Source organism: Cyprinodon tularosa, unplaced genomic scaffold, assembly GCF_016077235.1.
Source record: "Cyprinodon tularosa strain WSP-4 unplaced genomic scaffold, ASM1607723v1 ctg392, whole genome shotgun sequence".
Lineage (NCBI taxonomy): Eukaryota > Metazoa > Chordata > Actinopteri > Cyprinodontiformes > Cyprinodontidae > Cyprinodon > Cyprinodon tularosa.
The window spans coordinates 42,947-64,736 of record NW_024039110.1 but is presented as its reverse complement, the minus strand read 5'-3'; the positions used below and the strand labels follow the sequence as shown (position 1 = coordinate 64,736).

General features: G+C 39.7%; 1 protein-coding gene across 1 annotated transcript in view; it reads right to left on the bottom strand.

The window, feature by feature from the left end:
• Window positions 1-21,790, bottom strand: part of specc1 (sperm antigen with calponin homology and coiled-coil domains 1) — a 110,417-nt gene that overhangs the window by 63,971 nt on the left and 24,656 nt on the right. The window contains exons 3-6 of the mRNA XM_038297610.1: window positions 12,529-14,072; window positions 6,968-7,175; window positions 4,585-4,658; window positions 670-845 (exon numbers count right to left, since the gene is read on the bottom strand). Of these exons, the coding sequence (XP_038153538.1) occupies window positions 670-845; window positions 4,585-4,658; window positions 6,968-7,175; window positions 12,529-14,072 (2,002 nt within the window). The remainder of the gene's footprint in view (window positions 1-669; window positions 846-4,584; window positions 4,659-6,967; window positions 7,176-12,528; window positions 14,073-21,790) is intronic.

Below are 21,790 nucleotides of genomic sequence, written 5' to 3'. Positions count from 1 at the left end.
TTCTATCTCTTCACATTTATCTACTACATTATGTTGCTCTAACACATAAATTCACCCTCCAAAAAAATCTGTTTAATTTTGTGGCTGTGACATGAACATTTATAAATGGGGAAAAAATACTTTATGCTTTACAAACCCAACACCATACAGCGGGGCATACCATACAAAAAAAAAGAGATAAACTGGTGTAGTATGTGTTTTTATGTCACAGATGGATGACTAGAGAGCTGTGTACCTTCTTCAAGGTCTGAATGTGAAACTGAATTGCTTAGCTACACATCACAATATAAGTTAAAGAGGGAAAGAGGAAGGGCAGCAGCTTAAAAAGGAGTAAATATAGAGAGGGAAAATTAAACTGCAGGAGATGGCTCATTGACCTACAGAGTCTGCCAAATCCGAGAATCATAAACACTGTAACTCTTATTTATGTCAAGGAAAAAAACATCTGTTAATAAGAGGCAGAAAATTTAGGAACCTCTTGAACAAAATTTTCTTTAGAGTATTGATCATTTGGGACGACTATCTGAAGAATGGCGATGTGCTGAGATCTGGCAGGACTCTAGTAGGCTTGTCATATCATTGTATACGTAGAGAAAAGAACTGCATCCTGAAGAGGCTGGAGGAGATGGCTGTGTGGGTGGAAAAAGGGGATCATGATGAGGATAGTACCTGACTCCCTGCATGGCCTGAAGGTCTGCAGAAAGCTTCGTGCTGCGATCCTGCTCCTCCTGCAGCTGCCTCCTGAGACTGCGCAGCTCCTGCTGAGCTTCCACTTTGATGTCATTGGCCACCACCACCGCTGTCTGGAGGTCTGCCTGAAATCGCCGCCACTCATCTCTTTCCTCCTAAATGCATAAACACATGGACCAGCTCAGATTTAAGCGCAGCAGTTCATTTATACAAACACGAATAAAGGAAATAACACAGGAAATAAGGGTATACCATCCGTAGAGTCTCAAATAAGTGGTCCAAAACAAAAAGCTAAAAATACCTAAAGGAATGTTGTTCAAAAGCACTGCGTTAAAAAATAGAATGAATCACTCCACAGGGTCCCTGAATAAATAAAAAGGCTTTATTTCTATTATAAAGATTGGTTTGATTACAGCGGCCAAGAACCATTTTAAACAATCTGGAAAATAGATAAATCTCAGGGTTTAAAGGCCTGTGGCGGCCATGCTTGGCTGATTAAACAGGATTATAAATCCTTTGGGATTTTATTATGTATTGCACATTAAAGACCGGTCAGGATTCAGTCTGGATTTTTACCCAGAATCATAAATGATTGTTGCACACTTATAACACCAAATCAGACAAAAGACTGGATGACATTTAAAATAAAAATATAAAAAGCAATGATTCTTCTAATCTGTCGATACAAACGCTGTACGTTTCTGTTTGTTTCATCCAGATGGGGATTTTCTTGGCTGCAGTTTAGGTCTGAAACACATACCATAAAAAGTATATAGAGTGAAAAAGCAAACTGTTGTTATAATTAAATTTCCCTATATTTTAACTAAAGCTGCAATAAGAAATCAGCTTGTGACCATAATGGGATTGATTTTCTTCATTGGGGGACATGATCAAAGATCCGTCAAGTGAAAATGTACTAATCTGATTATTTTTCCCAATCTGTTAATGCACAAGCCAAAAACAACAAAACCTGTTCAGAGTAGAAGTTGGTAAAATACTAAGTGAGGAAGACTCAAAGGTCAGCTTTTTATTAACACTGAGGTGTTTAAAAATGCAGTGAAAAGAAACAGGAAAAGCTTAGTAGGCTCCTAAAAGCTAAACTTTATTTTCTATGGAGGAATGTTGGCTGCTCACTCAAGCTTCTCATGCTAACTGTGCTAATAATGCTAAATGGTTATATAAAGATGATGAAAACAATTATATTTGTATGCATGTATAATATATTATACATGCATACACATACATACTATATATATATATATATATATATATATATATATATATATATATATATATATATATATATATATATATATATATACAGTTTATGTGTTATGAATACACATCTAAGAACAAAAAGTGATGAAATGATGTCAGTCTGTTGTGAAGTCCATAAGGTGGATTGCTAAAATCAACAACATATATTTTTTATTATTATTATTTTATCTTCATAAACAGAAAATGTGATTAATCAATAAATGATTAATTGCGCAGCCCTACCAGAAATGTTGCTCCATCTAGTTTAATTAATGAAAATTGCTTTTCAGTCCCTGACTGTAAAATCCGCTGCATGTTTGGTTCTAGCTGTTCTACAACAAACCTTGAAGCTGTGTTTAGGTCATGACAGGAGTTCTGCCCATGCTTGCCCTTTTGGCTCTACATCCAGCCTGATAACAGCAAAGAGCTTGACTTCGGAGGGGGTTGGCCTGTTTGCTCTACTGTCGTTTCTTATTTAAGAACTTCTTTGGGGGGTATAAAACAAACCAGAACTTCATACGAGCCATATTGGCAAAACACAGACTGAGCCAGAACTAACCGTCCTTTGGCAGGTCCTAAAAAAGCTGCATATTACAGCAAAGTTACTCCTTTTAAATAATTCTATTTTGCAACAGGATGAATTTGGAAATGCCGACAGCTGCTTGGAAATCCCACGGTAAAGGTTAGGATCTATATTCTCCTGGGAAAACACATGGAGAATGATTCTTATTAGGGCTGGATATTTTTGACAAAGTCCTGAATCGATTCGATTTTGATTAATAAAGTTCTAAATCGTTTAATTTCGATTCGATCTCTTTTTACAATAATGGAAGTGGTTCAACTGTTTAAAAATACTCATGTATTTTACTTTTTCCTGTCATATTTAACACAAAGTGCAAACTTGTAAATCAAATAGTTTAAACTTGAAATGTGAACAAAACTGTCTCATAAGTGCAAACTTGTTTGTGAAAAATGAAAAAGTGAAGCCTCACTCACTCGGACATGCATGAGCTGCATTATCTTTAATGCACAAACCGTATTTGCAGCGTTGTCTGTAACAACTACAGGGTGTTTTCTGGTCAGCCCCCATTTGTTAATGTCTTCAGTCAACCTATTGGCTATGTTTGCAGCTGTCTGGCTTGAAGTAATCTTGAGTGTATCTTTCGTGTATCTTTGTACTAATCTATCTCATTCCCTAAACATCGATCTTGCAAAAATGTAAAGGAATCGATTCGAAATCTATTAATTGATTTTTTTACCCAGCCCTAATGCTTATATCTAAGAAAGCTAATAGTACAAGGAGCTAATATATTAAAGTCAGCCTAAAATTCTAAAATAAGGTTTATTTTGTCTCTGGTAAAATACAACATGACCCAGCCCAATGTGAGCCTCTGATTGTTCACAGCAGGAAGGCTAGAAAGAAACCAACAATACTGGGAATTCCAGTTCTTATAATTTGGGTAGAATGTCTATAAATACATCCCAAATCATGTCACCCTCGCTTGGTTTTGTAGCCATTGTACAATGAACATGAAATAACAAGTGCACTTACCCTGCATTTTGAGGGATGTTAGTCAGTGGCAGGTATCTTTGCTCTGTATATTTTTAAAGACCTATTATCTATTTTAAACGTGCTCCAGCATTTATCAAAGCCATAGCTCTTTAAAATTAAAGCAACAAATAACAAAAAAAAGACTCTTCAACATTTCTCATAATGCTGTTTCTAAGTAGCACCTTTAACCGGTTTATTATCAAAATGCCAAAATGTGATGAGTGAAATGTGATTGGTTTTACATTTAGAGATTAAGAACTAGAAGATAATCTCCTAGCCTTGCATCTCGACATAATATCAAGAGGAAAATCTTAACGAAGACAATGCACTGATATTTAACACCTATAAGAATTTGTTTTTTAAAACAAAGAATTAAAAAAAAGGAAAAATTTACCAACATGCTCCACAAAGCCTTTTGAGCAGTTCCTCAGTGGAAAGATTTATTTTGGCATGAAAGCGAGGGAGGAAACCACAAGGCCTGGGAGAACATCCTGAACTTCAAGTGACACTGGACAAAAAAAATATTCCTCGGGAATATTGACTGCTTTCAAAATAAATGGATGTCAATCTCCTATCATACTATCCTATCATATGTGGATTCCATATAGTCAAAAACAACATAATTTAAGATTTAAAACTGGATTGAAACGTATTAGGGTTGTCAGGAAAACATATTGCTGTGATGACATCAGTAGGGGTTAACCCCGCTGTCCTTCGTTACTTCCTGTGACCTTCATCATTGGCCACTAAAGCCTATTTCCGATTTGGATTTAAAGAAGAGTGAAAAATCACCGAACTGACCAAATGAATTAAGCTTCTTTATCAGAAACACAGAACACACTATATAACTTGATCTGATTTGGACCTATTTGTCTTGGGATAACATTTGTTATGAGTTTTTGGCCCAAAAGTAAATTAAATTGAACAAAAACTTCTGCATACTGTACCTTTCCTCAGCCTGATAACTGTGCAAATACATATTTCCTAAGGAGGGCTAAAACTGCTTTCCTTTTTAAAAAAATCCTGTCTGAGCTAAATGGTTAAAAAAAAAAAAAAGTAAAAAAAAAAGTTGGAGGATTTCTTACCTTCATCTGTCTGTTTAAAACTTTCAGCTGTCGCTCTGCTTCAGCCTTCTGCTCCTCAAGCTTTTTAACAAGATCTGAAACAGCAAAGTTCAGGTCATTAAACTCCAGCTCATCAAATGTTAAATCGTACCGTAGAGGAAGTCACTGCTTTATGAACAGTTTGATTATGATGGAGAAACAGCAGCCAATTTATACAATTATCAACTCTAAAAGCCATGCTTCCACTAATTATTCTTTAAGTACTACATACTTGTCAGAATTATTTTATCAAACCAATATAATCTACTTCTATTGATAAAAGTAACATTCACTTTCTTACTGTACTTGTTAATGTCTATTCGTCCTCTAGAGAGAAGTGCTGTGAAGAATAACCTTAAAAACCAAACAGTCCTCTACTAAATCATACTGTATGTTTATGTGTAAATCTTCAGTTTTTGTTAAAGCCATTTTTTTTCAGGCTTGACGACAATTTTGAAAATACCTCTACTCTTTATTCTACCAACATGTAGTGAAAATCTTTTAGTGAATAACCGCTAAGTTCAGTTTTGTTTACTTTTTGCATGTGGGGATTTTTGTAACTTGAAGAGGCTACATCCTCCATGCAGACACACCAGTGTTACTAAAGGCATTCCAATGATATTTTAATGTCATTAATATGATAATTTCATAGTCTTATGCTGCACTATGCAGATGCTCTGTCTTCACTTTCGAAGATTTACTCACCTTGGCATGATACATTTTCTAAAGTCACTTCTTTTGGTAAAAATAAGTTCAGCTTACTGATTATTTCAGTTAATAATCTTAGCATTACCTATGAAGCCCATAATATACTATATATACATGTAGGATATTGAATTTCCAGCTGTCTGTCAGGTGGTCATCGTGTGTGGAAAACACTGAAAATATGGCAGTGATTAGCAAAAGGGAATCCAACTATAACTTGGCATTGTACACATCATCTTTTAATGCAATTTTTTTCAGATGATTAAAATATACAAAAAAAAACACATTGGGTTCAATACAAATTGATTAAATTTGTGTGTGTTTTCACAAGTAATCAAGCCTCTTATTGATTTAAACTTTATAATTTAGGCGCTTATAGCAAAAAGTTTGGACAGCAATAGTCTAGATCAGAGGTCACGGATTAGCAGACCAGAGTCCGCATCCATCCAAACATTTATAAATTACTGCATGTTGTCTGACGACAGTGTCTAAAGGTCACTTGTGCTGCTTCTTCTGTTTGTATGGTAGAGCTTTTCATATCAGCCAGCCCCAGGCTGCACGTGATGCAAACTAGCCAATGAGCTGCTGTCAGTCAGGGCTGCTGCTGCTGCTACTTTTAGACACAGTAGGCAAACATGTGGCAAACAGGGTGACGGGAAAGAAGGAGAAGACGATGAGAAAAAGAGAAGAGAAAGTGTGCACTACTGGAAGAAGCACGGTGCACTAGTGAAAGTAAAGTGAAATGGCATGCTCAAAGATGACCCTGCACATTTACTGTAGAGTATGTTTGGCTCAACTTGCTGCTGTGAAGCAGGATTCTCCACCATAAATAATCAAAAATAAATATCAATCCAGGCTCAAAACAAGCACTTTGATATGTGGTTGAGAATGGCTTTTTCTCCAATCAAACCCAGGTTTAAAGTCCAGCAGGGCAGCCTAAAGCCCACTGCTCTCATTAAACCGTAGTGTTTTATTATAAAAAGTGAGTCAGGAAATTGTCTATATAGCAAACTGAAAGATGGTTGTTCTCTACTTGAAAAACAATTTAGATTTTAAAAAGGAAAAACTTTCTATTTTTTCTATTTGTTATTTAAAAATCAATGTAAAACATGGATGCATAAACACCTGCATTTTATTTCAGTGTTAAATTCTGTTTAAAGTAATGGATTATAATTAAAAATGTCTACGGACCTTCACTAGTTGTTGATTTTCTTTATTCGGACCCAACTGATTTTTAATTGGTTACCCCTGATCTAAACACAACATTAAGTGCGTTTTAAGATATGATGCCATCCCGAAAAGGCAAGAAACAATTCTGAATGGGCTTTACTGTCCCAGCCACAATTACAACTCAAATACTATAAAACATGAAGTGATTCATGGTGCATTACCGTAGGCCTGACGTTACACCTATTACTGCTTCCAGAAAAGGAAGTTGTTTATCCCTGCGAGTATTTGCAGTTGAGTATTTTAATTTTATGCAGTTTCTCTTTTTTTTTTTTTTCCCCAGTTTGACATCTTCAAGCGCATCTGTGTTACTTTAGCAGCAATACATCTAAATTATCCAATCAGGGACATTAAAGAATTGGATTTTTTTTTTAATGCAGGTTAAAACTCCACCCAACAGTGCAGACCCATAAAGCCTGTTATTTGTACATACTTTCCATATCCAGGACAGCCTGGTTGGTGTGACAGTTGACAGCCCTCTGCTGCTCCACCTGGTCCTCCAGCTCAAAGATTGTCTCCTTCATTTCCTTCACTTGGTTTTCCGCTTGAACTCCAGCTTCCTCCAGAGAAGTTACCCGGTGGCTCAGCTCCTGCTCTCTCTTCTCAGCTTTCTCCTGAACCTGCTGGCAGGCAGCCTCCACCTGTGTATGGACAAAGTGTTCACAGAGGCCGCCTCAGTCACTAAAAACCTAAATACAAAGTCAACGCCAATGTGAGCTGGTCCCAATGTACAGTATGTAGTACGTATGTATATTTTGTTGCCTTTTCTAAACACATTTAAAAGTCCAATTAAGTTGTTTCAGTCTTTCCTACTTACACGTTAAAGTATCAAATAAAATTAGCTAAACAGAAAGCAAAGGCCCATTTATTGTAGTTATTGAAGATGAGGTCAGAGGGTAGATCTCTGTCAGGATAATTTACTTAAACAAGTGAATACTGACGCCATGTGGGATGTGACGGGTTAAGATGTCTGTCAGGGAAGTAATGGAGTCACCTCATTTTCACACCCTGTTGGCAGAGGACAGCTGTATGACTCAAGAGGTCATACAGCTATGCTGCTGGCACCTCTGCCACCTCCCAAAATAATGACATTCTTCTTCTAAAGGAGACACACCTAACACTGTAGAACCAACCCTGACTCACTGCTCTGCTTGTAGTTCTTTAGACAAAACCAAACCAAAGAGACTAGAAACAAAGGATTATAATTTGAAAGAGGATAAATACAGAGTGATGTGCTGGTGTATCTCCCTATCCATATTTACATGACTCAGCAGAGAGACGTTAGGACAACAAAGAACAAAAATACACATATCATGAGCAGTAAGGTCAAGGTATTTATAAATAAACCTGAACCACTTCTTTTCTAGAGTAAAAATAAGAAACAAAAATAACTCATAAATGATTAAAAAAAATAGTTAAAGCTACAGTGTGTAATAATTACAGGCATATAAATTCAGAAATTTAATATATTATACATAACTATGTTATTTATCATCACCTATGAGCTCAGCCTTTTAACCATAACATTTGCGTTGCCTTAGAATTCGTTATTTATAATTACATAGGAGCGGGTCTCGCAGCCATGGAGGCTGACATCTTTGCGCTACGGCAGCGCAGAGGCAACAAACTAGCGATTGCGAGATCTCCCATGACGCTCGAAAATAACTACGGCAAGTTGAGAGAGATGAACTGAGACGGTACTGAACAGTAGATGGCAGTATTATGCCTGAGAAGCGTTTAGTCTGCCTGAAACCAAAGAAGAAGAAGAAGCAGGTATACTGCGCCTCGGTAACAAGAAAGGTAAACAAGGCGGCAGGCGTGAGTGACTTTGCAAACTGTTTGGCACTGTGTGGCCAAACATCAGACGAATGGAGGATCATGCCTACTCTGTATCACAACGAAAAGCGGCGGACACCGAACCCCCGTCATCTAAGAAGCGGAAACACGACGAGAATAAACGCAAGAGTGACAAGAAACGACAAAAAACACGGATCAACATTGGCACGGCATTTACACGATGGAAGTCACTGATGGAGGAAAAAGGTTTTCAAAGTGACGCTCAAGTTGCCAGTTTTCTCTTGGACAGGTAATTAATCCTATACACACAATTGTCTAATATCACTGCAGTTTTTGGAGTACAGGATGCTCAGACCTGTCTAAAACAATAACATGCTGCGTGATGATGCTGTTACTCTCCAGTATACTTATTCAGCAACGTCCCTGACGTTTCACAGGTAATGATTCAGTAATTTTCTGTAAAATAATTTTCTGGATATATACCTCGGTTACTTCTCTCCGGCTCCTTTGGAGATCTTCAAGCCTTTCCTCCTCTGCTCTCACTCCGCTGGCTCCCCTCTCTCGCCTGGCCCCAGCTGCACGCTCACCCCGGCCTCTCTGCCCTCTTCCTTGCCTTGTAACCCCCGTGCCACAAACAAGACTTGGACTCTGTAAACGGGGAATATATATTCTTCCAGCGAACACAATCTCGCTGTTAAACTAATGACTACAATTACTTCGTCTGTTTATATCACCATGCAAAGCAGCTCACCAAAACGTCACAACGACGTAGAAAAAATAACGGGTATATTTATTATCTTAAGTCTACATGAAATCTATACCCTACACAGACTAATGAAATACTATCTGTAAAATTATCTATGTAAACAAACCTCATCACTTGAGAAGGTAGGTGATGCGGACGTCGTGGAAGACATTTTGTCCCGTAACGCTCGCCGTACTGTTGGGGGGAGAAGCGGTGGGGGGGAGACGTTCATGTTGCTGCAGTCTGCAGTCTGACCGCTAGATGTCGCTGAAAATTACACACTGTAGCTTTAAGTGAAATGAAAGTAGGTCTATTAGCAGCAGCTTATAAAAGGGCTGTTTTTTAAATGATATTTGGGATTTTTAAGGGATCACTAAAAAATGAAGATGCGTCCATATTTACACCATCTGACGAAAAATGTAAACCAAAAATCTGTGAGAATTAGAGCTACATAATATAAAGAAAGCAAAGGATGTGTGATCTTTTTAGGAAACGTAATCATGACTTGTGATAAATATGTAAAAATAATTATTTTCTAGCGCGAAACATTTGGTGAAATGTCATTTTTCTTGACTAAATAAAGTTTTATGAACTATTCTGTCAGCATTTGTTTCAAAAGGAGGGCTGTTTTGGTGTGGTTTTAGGCTCAGCTTTAAACCTGCTTCATAGGCACCGTTTCCGCCGCCACATAATCATTTTTGGGGAAAAAATCCCCTTACATAACAAGGAGGGCAGCAATACGAACTGAAAGCTCATTTTGATAAACATAATCAACTTAAAACACTTGACATGTTAAACCAATAGTTAGTATTGTATTAGGACTACACTTCCTCTAATCGTCTTCCTCTGCTACCTGTTAATCTCGGTCTTCTCTAGAGACATAGTGAATGGATAGCTGAGGAAGTCAGGAGCTTGACGAGCTGCTGCTGCTATACGTCCAAAGGAGTCAGGTCAGAGGGTTTTGGGTTTGAGGGCGTCTTTAGAGGACTTGTTTTGGGAGGTTTTCTGGGCACATTCCCGCTGGAAAAGACTCCTTGATAAACCAAGGTTTAAGTGAAAGTACTGCATATCATTTCTGTCCTGGAAGAACCCTGGGATTCCTCTAAATGAGAGAGAGAGTGGCAGTTTGAGTCTGGGTTTCCTTCTGGGGCCTGATTTAGGAGAAATCACCTGATGCTGATGGTAACTATTTGTTACTATTCAATGTTCTTTTTGGAAAATAAGCAGCTTGTTAACGGCTGCAAAAGTCTGATGTTAAGAAGGAATGTGGACTCCTGTAAAAGTGTATCTAAGTTAAAATAGTTACTTTAGTGGCATTTTGACTCAACTAAGCGCCTCTGGTCTTGTACAATAATCATAAATACGCCCACAGACATGGCCCGTGATAAATATGGTGGAATACTTAATAACCAAGTTAGCTATAGCCGCACTGATTCCTGGTTAAAAAACTGTAACATTATGGGAGGGGGAGTTGGGTGCTGGGATGGATGAGGAGCAGTGGGAGGCTGCTAAGAACTTAATTCATAAGTCCTCGATCTGTGCCCGGCATGTTTTAATACAGTGCAAAATATTCTATAAAGCGCATTACACAAACTCAAAATTAGCAAAGATTTACCCATCAGTCAGCGACATTTGCAATAGGTGCGGACAGTCACCAGCTAACCATACCCACATGTTTTGGGCGTGCCCAAAGCTAACCGGATATTGGGGTAACATTTTTAAAACACTAAGCCAAGCATATAATCAGACAATTCTCCCCAATCCATTATCGGCTATATTTGGCATCCCTCCAGACCCGGGCCTTTCGCGTTCTTTGAAACGAGCCCTAGCCTTCACTTCCCTTTTGGCTCGAAGACTTATTTTACTTAGATGGAAACTAAACGTCCCCCCGTCTCATGACTATTGGGTCAGAGAAGTTCTTTACAACCTGAAGCTGGAAAAACTCAAATTTTCACTTAAGGGTTCCTCCAGTAAATTTATGGAGACTTGGAGACCTTTCCTATCTATTGTGGGTAACATGACCTTGCTACCTGATTCAGAAGAAAATTAAATTATCTATAGGCCTTCTCATTGATATCCAACCCATTTCTTTTCTTTTTAACCGATATATACTCTTCGTTTTATAATTTATTTATTTTATTTTATTTTATTTTTTTTTATTTTTTTTTTCATTTGTAATTTATTTATATACATGTTTAACTTAATAATATGCATGCTTAAGTACATATTTATTTATTTACTTAGTATCAGTATTATTATTTTTATTTTTATTTATTTATTTATTTATTTTTTTTTTTTTAAATCTCTTTTCCTGCCTCCTTTCGAATATGGGTGGATGGATGTGTGTGTAAGTTGTGTTGTTAGAAACTGCTATAGGTACTGGATCCCAGCAGGCTGTTTGTCCTGTGCTTGGACCTGGACAGGGTGTGTTTGGGGTGGGTTGGGTTCTGGGAGAAATTAGCTTGTACTTCTTTGAAAACTACTGTGTTTTCATTGTTTGTTGTGTGTCAAGTTGTAAAATTCAATAAAGAAAGTTGGAAAAAAAAACAAAAAAAAACTGTAACATTCAGGAAATACGCCCGTAAAATGATTTAAATTTTTTCACTAAGGATCAACAGATAATTAACCTAGATGCATCAAATGACAAACAACATTAACTGAACTTTACTGATCTCATATTTGAGATATTTACCTCTGCACTTAACCCATCCACTTGGGGAGCAGTGGGCTGCCACTGTGTGGTGCCCAGGGAGCAGTGTGGGGTTAAGGGTCTTGCTCAGGGACCCAGAGTGCAGGCTGTGGGGTTCGAACAGGGTACATTCAACCTTCTCAGAGCACTATCGCACTGCTCTAACAGCTAGACCAACACTTCCCTATATACCAATAACCACAGTCAGTAGCATATGCTGGAGAAGATTCTTAGTCATCCAGGTCATAGCCATTAAAAAAAAATTTTTTTTTTAAACAGTCCACTGGACTTTGTTTCCAAGTAAACAAAGAAAAAACAACCTTAAACAGAGGGACTGGACTCAGATTTCAGCTTTCAAAAACCTACACTGCAGCAATTACGTTGATTCCTCACCGCTATTATCTCAACCCTAACCCATTGCATTGCAGGCTAACAAAAGAAGCCAAACGACCCCCATTCCAAACGGGTGGACCCATTCGTCTGTTTCAGTTTGCATGTTTTCAAAACAAAAACAAGGCTTTGATGGAGTACTGTATAAAACCTCGAACTCAACGCTATTCCTTACATTTTGAATTGAAAAAGCTTCCTGGATGGGAAGAAAAATGTCTTCAAACTTAGAAACAAAGTCCAGTGAATTGTTTAACTTTTTTAGAACACAGTCAGTAACCGCCTAGTAACTAAAATTCGGATGGTGAGGTATTAAGATGCGTGTGGAGAACATAATCCTGGAGCAGCTGGTGGTGTCTTAGCTGGATTCTCCTACCTTTGACATGGTGGCTCTCACATGCTCGGCCTCAGCCTGGGCCTTGAGCAGTTCCTCTCTCAGCTCTGTCAGCTCCACCTCCAGCCTGTCTCTTTCGGAGTGGGCAGTCTCCAGCAGGTTCTGGAGGTCGGTGCTGTCACTGGCACTCTGCATGGCTTTCAGCTCACCGATCTTCTGCCTCTCAATGTCCACCTGCGCTTTGAGTCGACTGTTTTCCAGTCTGAGACCCTCTGCTGTTGCTTTGTGTTCCTCGGCAGCTTGTGATGCTTGACCACTGCATTTTGCCTCCTTGTCCAGCTGAACCTGCAAACTGTCCAGCTCCTCCTTGAGGTGGCGGACTTGACCCTGAGCCTCCTGGTGTTCCTCTTCTAAAGCCCTCAAGCTGCCGGTTAGTTGCTGCTGGATGTCCACCAGCTTTTCACGTTCGAATCGAGAGCTCTCAACCAGCTCAGCATACCTCTGCTCCAGCTCTGCCAGCCGAGGCCCTTGGCTTCCCATCTCCTGATCCCTTTGGGCCTGAGCCTGCGCTTGTTCCTGAAGTCTGAGAGCAAGCGTTTCATTCTTCTGGGCCAGCACCTCCAGACGTTCTCTCTGCTGCTGAAGCGATGTCTGCAGAAGACGTTTTTCCTCAGCTAGACGCTCATTCTCAGCAGTAAGCTCCTGAACCACTTGTTGCTGGTCGGCGAGCTCCTGCAGCGTTGCCTGCAGCTCTTCTGCGGTGCTGTGTTGGTTCTCCTCCATCTTGTGAATCTGTTCTGTTAGTTTTTGCACAGACACATCTTGGCCTCCAGAACTGTTTACTGTGACTGCGTCGCCACTGATGCTACTGCTCCCTGATTCTGAACGGGATGGGATCTTCTCGAACTCGGAGGAGTCTGGTGAAGGTGACTCCTTGGTAACATCTGAGCCGGACGAGACAGAGGTTTTGAGTGGGCTGGCAATAGAGACGCGTTTGTCCTTTGGAGATGCTGGATGGTTTGAAGGAACCCCATTCACCAAGGAAGCAGATGAGGAGCTTGTGCTTTTATTAGAAAGAGGCAATGCTTCCAAGCAAAGCAGCCTTTCCTTCAGTGTCTGATTCTCTTCCCTTAGTGCTGCTAACTCTCTCTGAAATCTTCCGTTCTTCTCCCTGAGCTCGCCAACCTGGACAAGGGCTTCAGCCATCTGTCCCTGCTCATGATCAGCAGCATGCTCTTGGTGGGAAAGAGAGCTGGGAGAGGGTAAAGATGAAGGAGAAGAGGTTTTACTCTTGCAGCGCTGCAACTCTGTTCTCAGATTGCTGATCTCCAGATCCTTTGCCTTTGCTTCAGCAAGGAGCTCTTTCACCTGGTTCTCCAGGAGGCCTCTTTCTTGACTTTCTGCATCTGCACGGGACTTTGTGGAGCTACGGGTCTGCTTTGCCAGAGTGGAGAGGCTGGAGGTGCTGGAACTGGTAACGATTCTTTTAGTCGAGGAACTCCTTAGTTGATCTCTAAGAGAAACCCGATCTTTGGAGGGAATTTCTCTTGGAGCAGGGATTCCAGACTTCTTGTTTGTCTGTACACCTGCAACACAAAACAACAAAAGCAGTGAGCCTTTAATAAGGTCCATGTTAGGAAAAAACAGTATTTCTTATTTAAATTAATAACAAATTTCTGCCTATTCGAGGTCTTCACATTTTCTCATAGATCTGAGGAGCAAGCAAAAGCTACAAGCTGTGTTTATCTGTTATCCATTTTAATCTTTTTATGATTGAGGGTTGCATAATATGCATCATTACAACAATATCGATGCGTGCAATATTCATATCACTAAGGACCGTTTGCAGTAATTCAGTTGTGAATAATATATTCTGGGTGTTATAAACATGCATTCCTCATGTTTAACGTGATACTTAATCAGGAGACAGTGTGTCACAGCAGCAGATACTCATCAGGACATTGCTTCAAATTTTAAAGGTGCAGGAAGCACAAATAACAAAGAGGAGGAAAAAGGAAAATATTAGCTAATATTGACTCATGCCTTTGCAATATTAATAATATATTGTAGACCCTGGTTTATTTTTGTCTTATTCATGCCTGAGGAAAAAATCATACAGCATTAAATCTCTTCTGTTATAATCCTTACAATGAGATGCAGAAAATGGCCACATGTAGGTCTCTGTCTGTAATTACTCCTCGGTTTCTGGGGTTCTCTGTAATTTTAACATTTTGAATATTTTCGTCAGCTGATTAGCAAAATACTAATCTGTAACATGTATTTTTTTTCTGCATTAAGAGAAGGATAACTAACCCATCCACTAAGTGGTAGCTTTGGAAGCAATCATTTTCTGACTAAATTAGACTGTTGTCATGAGCACAAAGAAAAAACATATAGCTGGCTGTCATCATCATAGGTTTGGTAAGCCATATTTTGTAATACACATAAAAGAGTCAGAAAAATCTACTCTAAAAGGATAACAGTTTACAAAGAATAGCTCACTGCATCTAAAGAAGTAACCCTGCCCCCAGATAAAATTGAGAAATGCCATCAAGGTGGTTGGGGCCAACAAACCCTAAGGAGCAGGGTGGTGGGGGATGTGCTCAGAACAAGAACAAGTGGCCGCTAGCTTAGCTTAGTTTAGCCATATTGTAGTATGGAGAGTGAACCAAGAGACCCTGGTAGTCACACTAACAACACATTTTTGAGGTGGATTCCAGCAGCCAGCCCCTAGAGCCAAAAGGGGCATATTGCATATATGCCAGTTGAAAACCGGCCTATGCCAGTTGGGAAGCGGCCTAAGCCAGTTGGAGACCGGCCTATGCCAGTTGGAGACCGGCCTATGCCAGTTGGTGACCGGCCTATGCCAGTTGGTGACCGGCCTATGCTAGTTGGTGACCGGCCTATGCCAGTTGGTGACCGGCCTATGTCAGTTGGTGACCGGCCTATGCCAGTTGGTGACCGGCCTATGCTAGTTGGTGACCGGCCTATGCCAGTTGGTGATCGGCCTATGTCAGTTGGGGACCGGCCTATGTCAGTTGGTGACCGGCCTATGCCAGTTGGTGACCGGCCTATGCCAGTTGGGGACCGGCCTATGCCAGTTGGGGACCGGCCTATGCCAGTTGGTGACCGGCCTATGCCAGTTGGGGACCGGCCTATGCCAGTTGGGGACCGGCCTATGCCAGTTGGGGCCTGCCTAAGCCAGTTGGGGACCGGTCTATGCCAGTTGGGGACCGGCCTATGTCAGTTGGGGACCGGCCTATGTCAGTTGGGGACCGGCCTATGTCAGTTGGTGACCGGCCTATGCCAGTTGGTGACCGGCCTATGCCAGTTGGGGACCGGCCTATGCCAGTTGGGGACCGGCCTATGCCAGTTGGGGCCTGCCTAAGCCAGTTGGGGACCGGTCTATGCCAGTTGGGGACCGGCCTATGCCAGTTGGGGCCTGCCTAAGCCAGTTGGGGACCAGCCTAAGCCAGTTGGGGACCGATTTATGCAACGGTGTAACGACACAACAATAGGCCCGTAAGCAACATTATCTGAGTGGGCCCCATATGAAGTAAAACACCACCAACCCCTGCATTCTTTAAGCAGCTCTTTTTTCCTTTTTCTTTTCTGCATACTGTAAGTACCTCTTTTTGGTATCCATCGTCGCTAACACATTGTACGTAACGGTTATGGTTTTAATCTCTGAATTACCCATAACTCCAACTCATATTGTAAAAATTTAAATACTGAAATACATTGTTCTTTTAGGATCTTTTTTGCGGTTTGAAACATATTATATGAGTGTACCTACCCTCTAATGAACTATGCACAGCTATTAACATAGTAATTAAAAGAACCACTGTCTTGCTGTGTCTTGCTATTGGTGTCGTGTTTAAATCTCCCATGTGTTGGGGTATAAATATGGTCAAGTCAGACAATGTAGTATCAGGCGGGTTTAAGAGGAATTTTGCGCAGCATTACTTCTGCAAAGACACGCCCTAGTCAACAATTGTGTAGGGGGCCTACCAGAGTTCGGGGCCCCTAAACAACTGCCTACTCTTACCTTGCCTGCTTACTCAGCAAAGCCTAAAGCCGAAGATGACTCACTATGAAGGTGCAGATCTGAATTACTTACTTTTACACCCAACGTGGGGCTATGATGAACAAAGTCTATATGTATGACAGACTCTTGTACTTAAAATCTTAACACGATAATTTGGGGTACCATCATGATAACGATAAAAGTGACAAGGACCAAATGTTTATATATTTTTTTTAGGCAACTATGTCTGACTGCATGCCACAGCAATCACAGCTCCACATTTACAAACTCATGAAGTATATACCCATTTAAATTAAAAATTAGGACACCGGTTGCATAAAAAGCATGATTTCTTTACTCAATAAATTGCAGTAAAAACATTCTGACGGAAAAAGAGAAGTTGAAAATTCTACTCTTCAGGATTATTGGTAGAATCTAAACATCTTTGATCCCACTTATGGCAGCAGTAAGTGGGTTTCAACACAAATATAGCAGATCGAAACAGGATCATACAAAAATGAAAAATAAATTAAATGTACAGCTAAATTAAAAGAGCACCCCAAAAGGCCCAGTTTATCTGCAAAAAATGAATGAACTTGAGTTTCACTTTCAAACAAAAAATGAAGAAACTTCAATTTGATCATATTTGCTATTATTTAAGACTTTATCTCACAAGGTATTTGTATTTCTACATGTAGTACAATTAAAAAGTTCATGATTAAGACTTTTCTTTGTGAGTCACCTGTTAAAATTGTAGTAAACTACACCAAAATTGAGCTATAGTGTTTTTTAACCATTAGATAAATTAGATTTTAGATTGTTCATTAGCAAATTGCACAACAAAAATCTGATCACTGAAAACAGAGGGTCGCTGGTATGAGCATTTGTTATTTTGCATTCATGAAAAGAGAGTATGTTACATTCATACTTGCATTAATCAGCACTACAGTCAGTGTAGCCTATTCTCATATTGTTCTCTGTTTGGACAACATCACATCTGCCCCACGCCGTCTGTGTTGCTGTCTGAAGCCATTCAAGGCTATAGCAGAGCTTAGCTTTGGCATTTCATAAAATGTATCAATGCGGGTCACGGGGAGGAACCTTTTCTAGACCCCTTTTGAATATGAAGAGTATCTACTGACGCCTGGCATGAGCTGGTTTCTGCCTAAAAATGGTGTATTGTTTTGTTTTTTTGGACCATCAGCAAACAGCAGTGCAGACACAAGAGAATTGCTTGTTTCAAATGACAACACAACGGTCCCTGTGCACGTGGAGCATTTAGGCACAAAGCAGCTAAAGCAGTGCATGGACAAAGACAGCAGTGTGTGCATCACATTCCCACATCATCATCAAACCCACAAAGCAAGAGGCAGACAGACAGCCTGTGTCAGGAGATAGGCAGCACATCTTCCTGATCAACACTCTCACACACATTCAGTAAACATGCACACAGAATCCTCGAACAAATGGCCCAGTTTGGAATGGAAATCCTATCCCTCTGCGGAGCAGTCTGCCACTGATAGACACTCTGCACAGAGTATCCCCTTATTGAGCAGGCAGGAGCTGCCAGCCTTTGCACGTTTGAGCTGTTTAACATTCCTTTTGTGAGAGGCTGGGGCTGAAGGTCGAGGGCCTTCATACTGACAGATTTTTGAGTGTTAAAAAATATGTACGGGTTTATCCGTTTTTGTAAACAATCAACACAAAGATTTTAGAGTTGCTAGCCTGTGCTAGTTCTGAACAGCAGTGCAACCAAATAAATCAGAGGCATCACAGGAGACAATTTAAAGATCCAATGGGTACCATTAACATCCACAGTCACTTAAGTCTGAAACTCACTTGAGAAAATTTCATGAGTGGCAGAATGAGGCCAATGTGCGCTCCTAAATTATGTACTCTTTGGAGGATGTAAAGGCAAAGTCAGCAAGGTGCTATAAATGATTCCTGAGCGTTAAAGGGAGCCAAAGAAAATCCAATACCAAACAGCTCATGCCAGTCTTACAGGCAGTCTTTATGGAGGGCTGTAGGAGGAGGGTCAATAGATTAGAGTTAAATACACTGATGAAGACCCAGCCATTCAACTAAATACGAGCGATGTTGAATTAAAATTTAATTTGTTTTTACAGCCAAACAGTTTATCAGTGGCACAGAAAAAGTGGATGTTGACCAGAATTAGAGCTTTTTTCAGATTTACTAATACCCAAGGTGTTTTTTTTATTTATTTTTTATTATTCATTACAAAAACTTTCATTTGAAATTGATAACCTCAAATAATTGTAGTATTACAATGTTAGTTTGACTCAACATTTAAAACAGCCAACACAGAATCAAGGATATATTTTGGACCTGGTCATCAGCAAAGGTCAAAAAATTTGTAATGTTTCTATAACTGACCTATCAGACCATGTTTCTGTTTACTTTGAAAACATTTCCCCCACTGAACTAATGACCTAAAAATATTTTATAACAAAAGGTGTTAGAATGGAGAGTACAATTATTAACTTAACCAGGGGTTATAATGCGTCAACTTAACTCAATAGATGAGCTTGTTGATCATTTCATTTCTAAAGTTCCTGACATCCTTGATTCAATTGCTCCAGTTAAAGTGAAAGTGGTCTCTGGGAACATGAACTCTCCATGGAGAAATGCTCCAGCAGTGAGAAAAGAAAAGCGGGAGCGCCAAAAAGCTGAACGAAGGTGGCAAAAGAATGGACTCCAGGTTCATTAAGAAATCTATAAAGAGAAACTTCACAGATATAAATTACAACTAAAAGAAGAAGAGAATCTTTCTTCTCTCAGATTATGTGGCTCAATTTTTTTTTTATCCTTTCTGCAGGACAGCAAATTACCAAATTGGGATACAGGCATTCCCGAGATAAGTTTTTACATAAACTCTTAGAAATAAAGGATATAAAAGGCAATGGAGGCAGAATAAAGAATGGAGAAAGTGAGAAATAAAAAGCCCAGAAAGGATGGCAGTTAAGGAGATAATTAACCTCCAACTGCTCCGGTGTAGCTTCTCTGGCACATTAGATATTCCCAAGAGAGTTTGGCCAGACCAAAGCTTTCAATTACCTTGAACACTTAGTGTTAGGGATGAAAATTATCGATAAATGAATTATTTTAAAGTTGACCTATCTTATTGATCAAATAACGATTAACTGACAAGAGGCCTTTTTTTAAATCCTCCGTTTTCTATTGTATCAAGAGGATCCTTCTATAGCATTAAGGCCTAAATGTTTTTAATGTTTTTAAAAGCATCAATGCTCAAAGCATTCCCATCTTGCTCATTTCCACCATCTTTTTCTATCATGTAACAAGTGTTTTTGCCCTCCACATTTCTATCATTACATTCTCTCCTTCCAAGCACAGGAGAGAAGTCTATGCTGCTCTGCAATGCAGAACAGCTTAATGGGCAGCATTTAGGTGATGCTTAAAGGAATAGTACACCCAAAACATGATTAGCCTTCATTTTCTACTCACCCCCATGCTGAACAACACTCTGGAGTACTTTTTTGATATCTCAAATGCATCTGGAGATCTGGGAGGCTTCTTGCTGTCTGCTGACATTCAAATAATGGAGGTCTATGGTGCCCGAGGCAGAAAGGTCCATAAAAGTCCACAAAAAACGTGTCAATATTCCTCCATACTGCTCGTCCAATGTATTCCAAGTGTCCTGAGTGGGTAGCATCCATAATTTACTCAAAACTAAGTCATTTAGAATGTTTTTAGAGCATAAACAGTAGTGTATAGGATTTCCTAAACGCGCGTTCACGAGTCTACGCAAACCGCGGCAGACCAAACCAGATGAAAGTGCGCATTCAGCGTCTGCTCTGCCGATAATGCAAGCGTAGAAGAAGAAATGTGCTGCTTACCTGTGCAAAGAAAGAAACAACGAAAGAAAAATGTCTGAGGACTTCAGTGTTGAGGAAGAGCATGAGTTATTTGCCGAGCTGAATGCGCACTTTCGTCTGGTTTGTTTTGCCGCGGTTTCCGTAGACTCGTGAACGCGCTTTTGGGACGCTACCCACTCAGGACACTTGGAATACATTGGACGAGCAGTATGGAGGAATATTGACACGTTTTTTGTGGACTTTTATGGACCTTTCTGCCTCGGGCACCATAGACCTCCATTAGTTGAATGTCAGCAGACAGCAAGAAGCCTCCCAGATCTCCAGATGCATTTGAGATATCAAAAAAGTACTCCAGAGTGTTGTTCAGCATGGGGGTGAGTAGAAAATGAAGGCTAATCATGTTTTGGGTGTACTATTCCTTTAAGGAGTTTATCCAGTGTTTAAATTTACAAACTGAACCAACGAAAGTCCATTCTGTTTCCTTTTCACTTTTAAACAGTGAAAATAATCCAGACCAGACATTAAGGTACACAAAAGGAAATTCCCAAATTCCCATTCCCATTAAATCATTCTTACAGCATAAAATACTCTTAATTAGGGGTGTAAATCACACTCATTATGGCGATTTGATTCAGTATCAAAGATTCGATAATTTTCAATACTCAAGAATGCACCATGATACAATTCAATTCATTGGTTAATTTTATTTTTTTTTTTTTACCTTACAGGCTAGACAATGTTTCAAATTTGAAATAAATCAATGAAAGCTGTGATATCGTTATGCATTTTATTTGAGACACAACAGCGAATAACAGAAGTAGCAAAGTTGTATTATACCTAGGCATATCAAAACCTCATTCACTTAAAAATAATAATGCCCCTGTGTTAGAGATTCTGAAAGGCATTGCATCAAAAAATACTGCAAGCGGAAAGAGGGTAGTGGCTAAAGGAAGCGAGTTAGGAAGGCAAAATAGGTTTAGCGCCACCGCAGCGCGGGAGTCAGAATTACGTCAAGGAGCAAATGGATAAAAAAAGATGGATTGATGCATCGATACAAAATGATTTACACCCCTACTCTTAATCATAACTGGCATCACCTATGTTCACAGTTTAAAACGTATTCAGAAACTGCTTGGAGGTCGTTTAAAATTCTGAAATACTCTGTTAAGAGCAATAAAATCATGCTGAAAATCTGCACATTTTATGTTCCTCAGCCAGTTTGTGTTAGGTACTCCTCTATTTCAGCTCCCCTACCCAGTCTCTGCAGTAACCCCCCCACGCAGCAGAGGGACTGTGCTTATGAAAAGTCACTTTTTTTTTTGTAGTTGTAAAAAAGCATGTATTAAACCTCAAGTAAAGCAATGGCATTACCAAAACCTGAAAATTCTGCCCAGGAACCAGAACTCCAGACTGACCAAAGGCT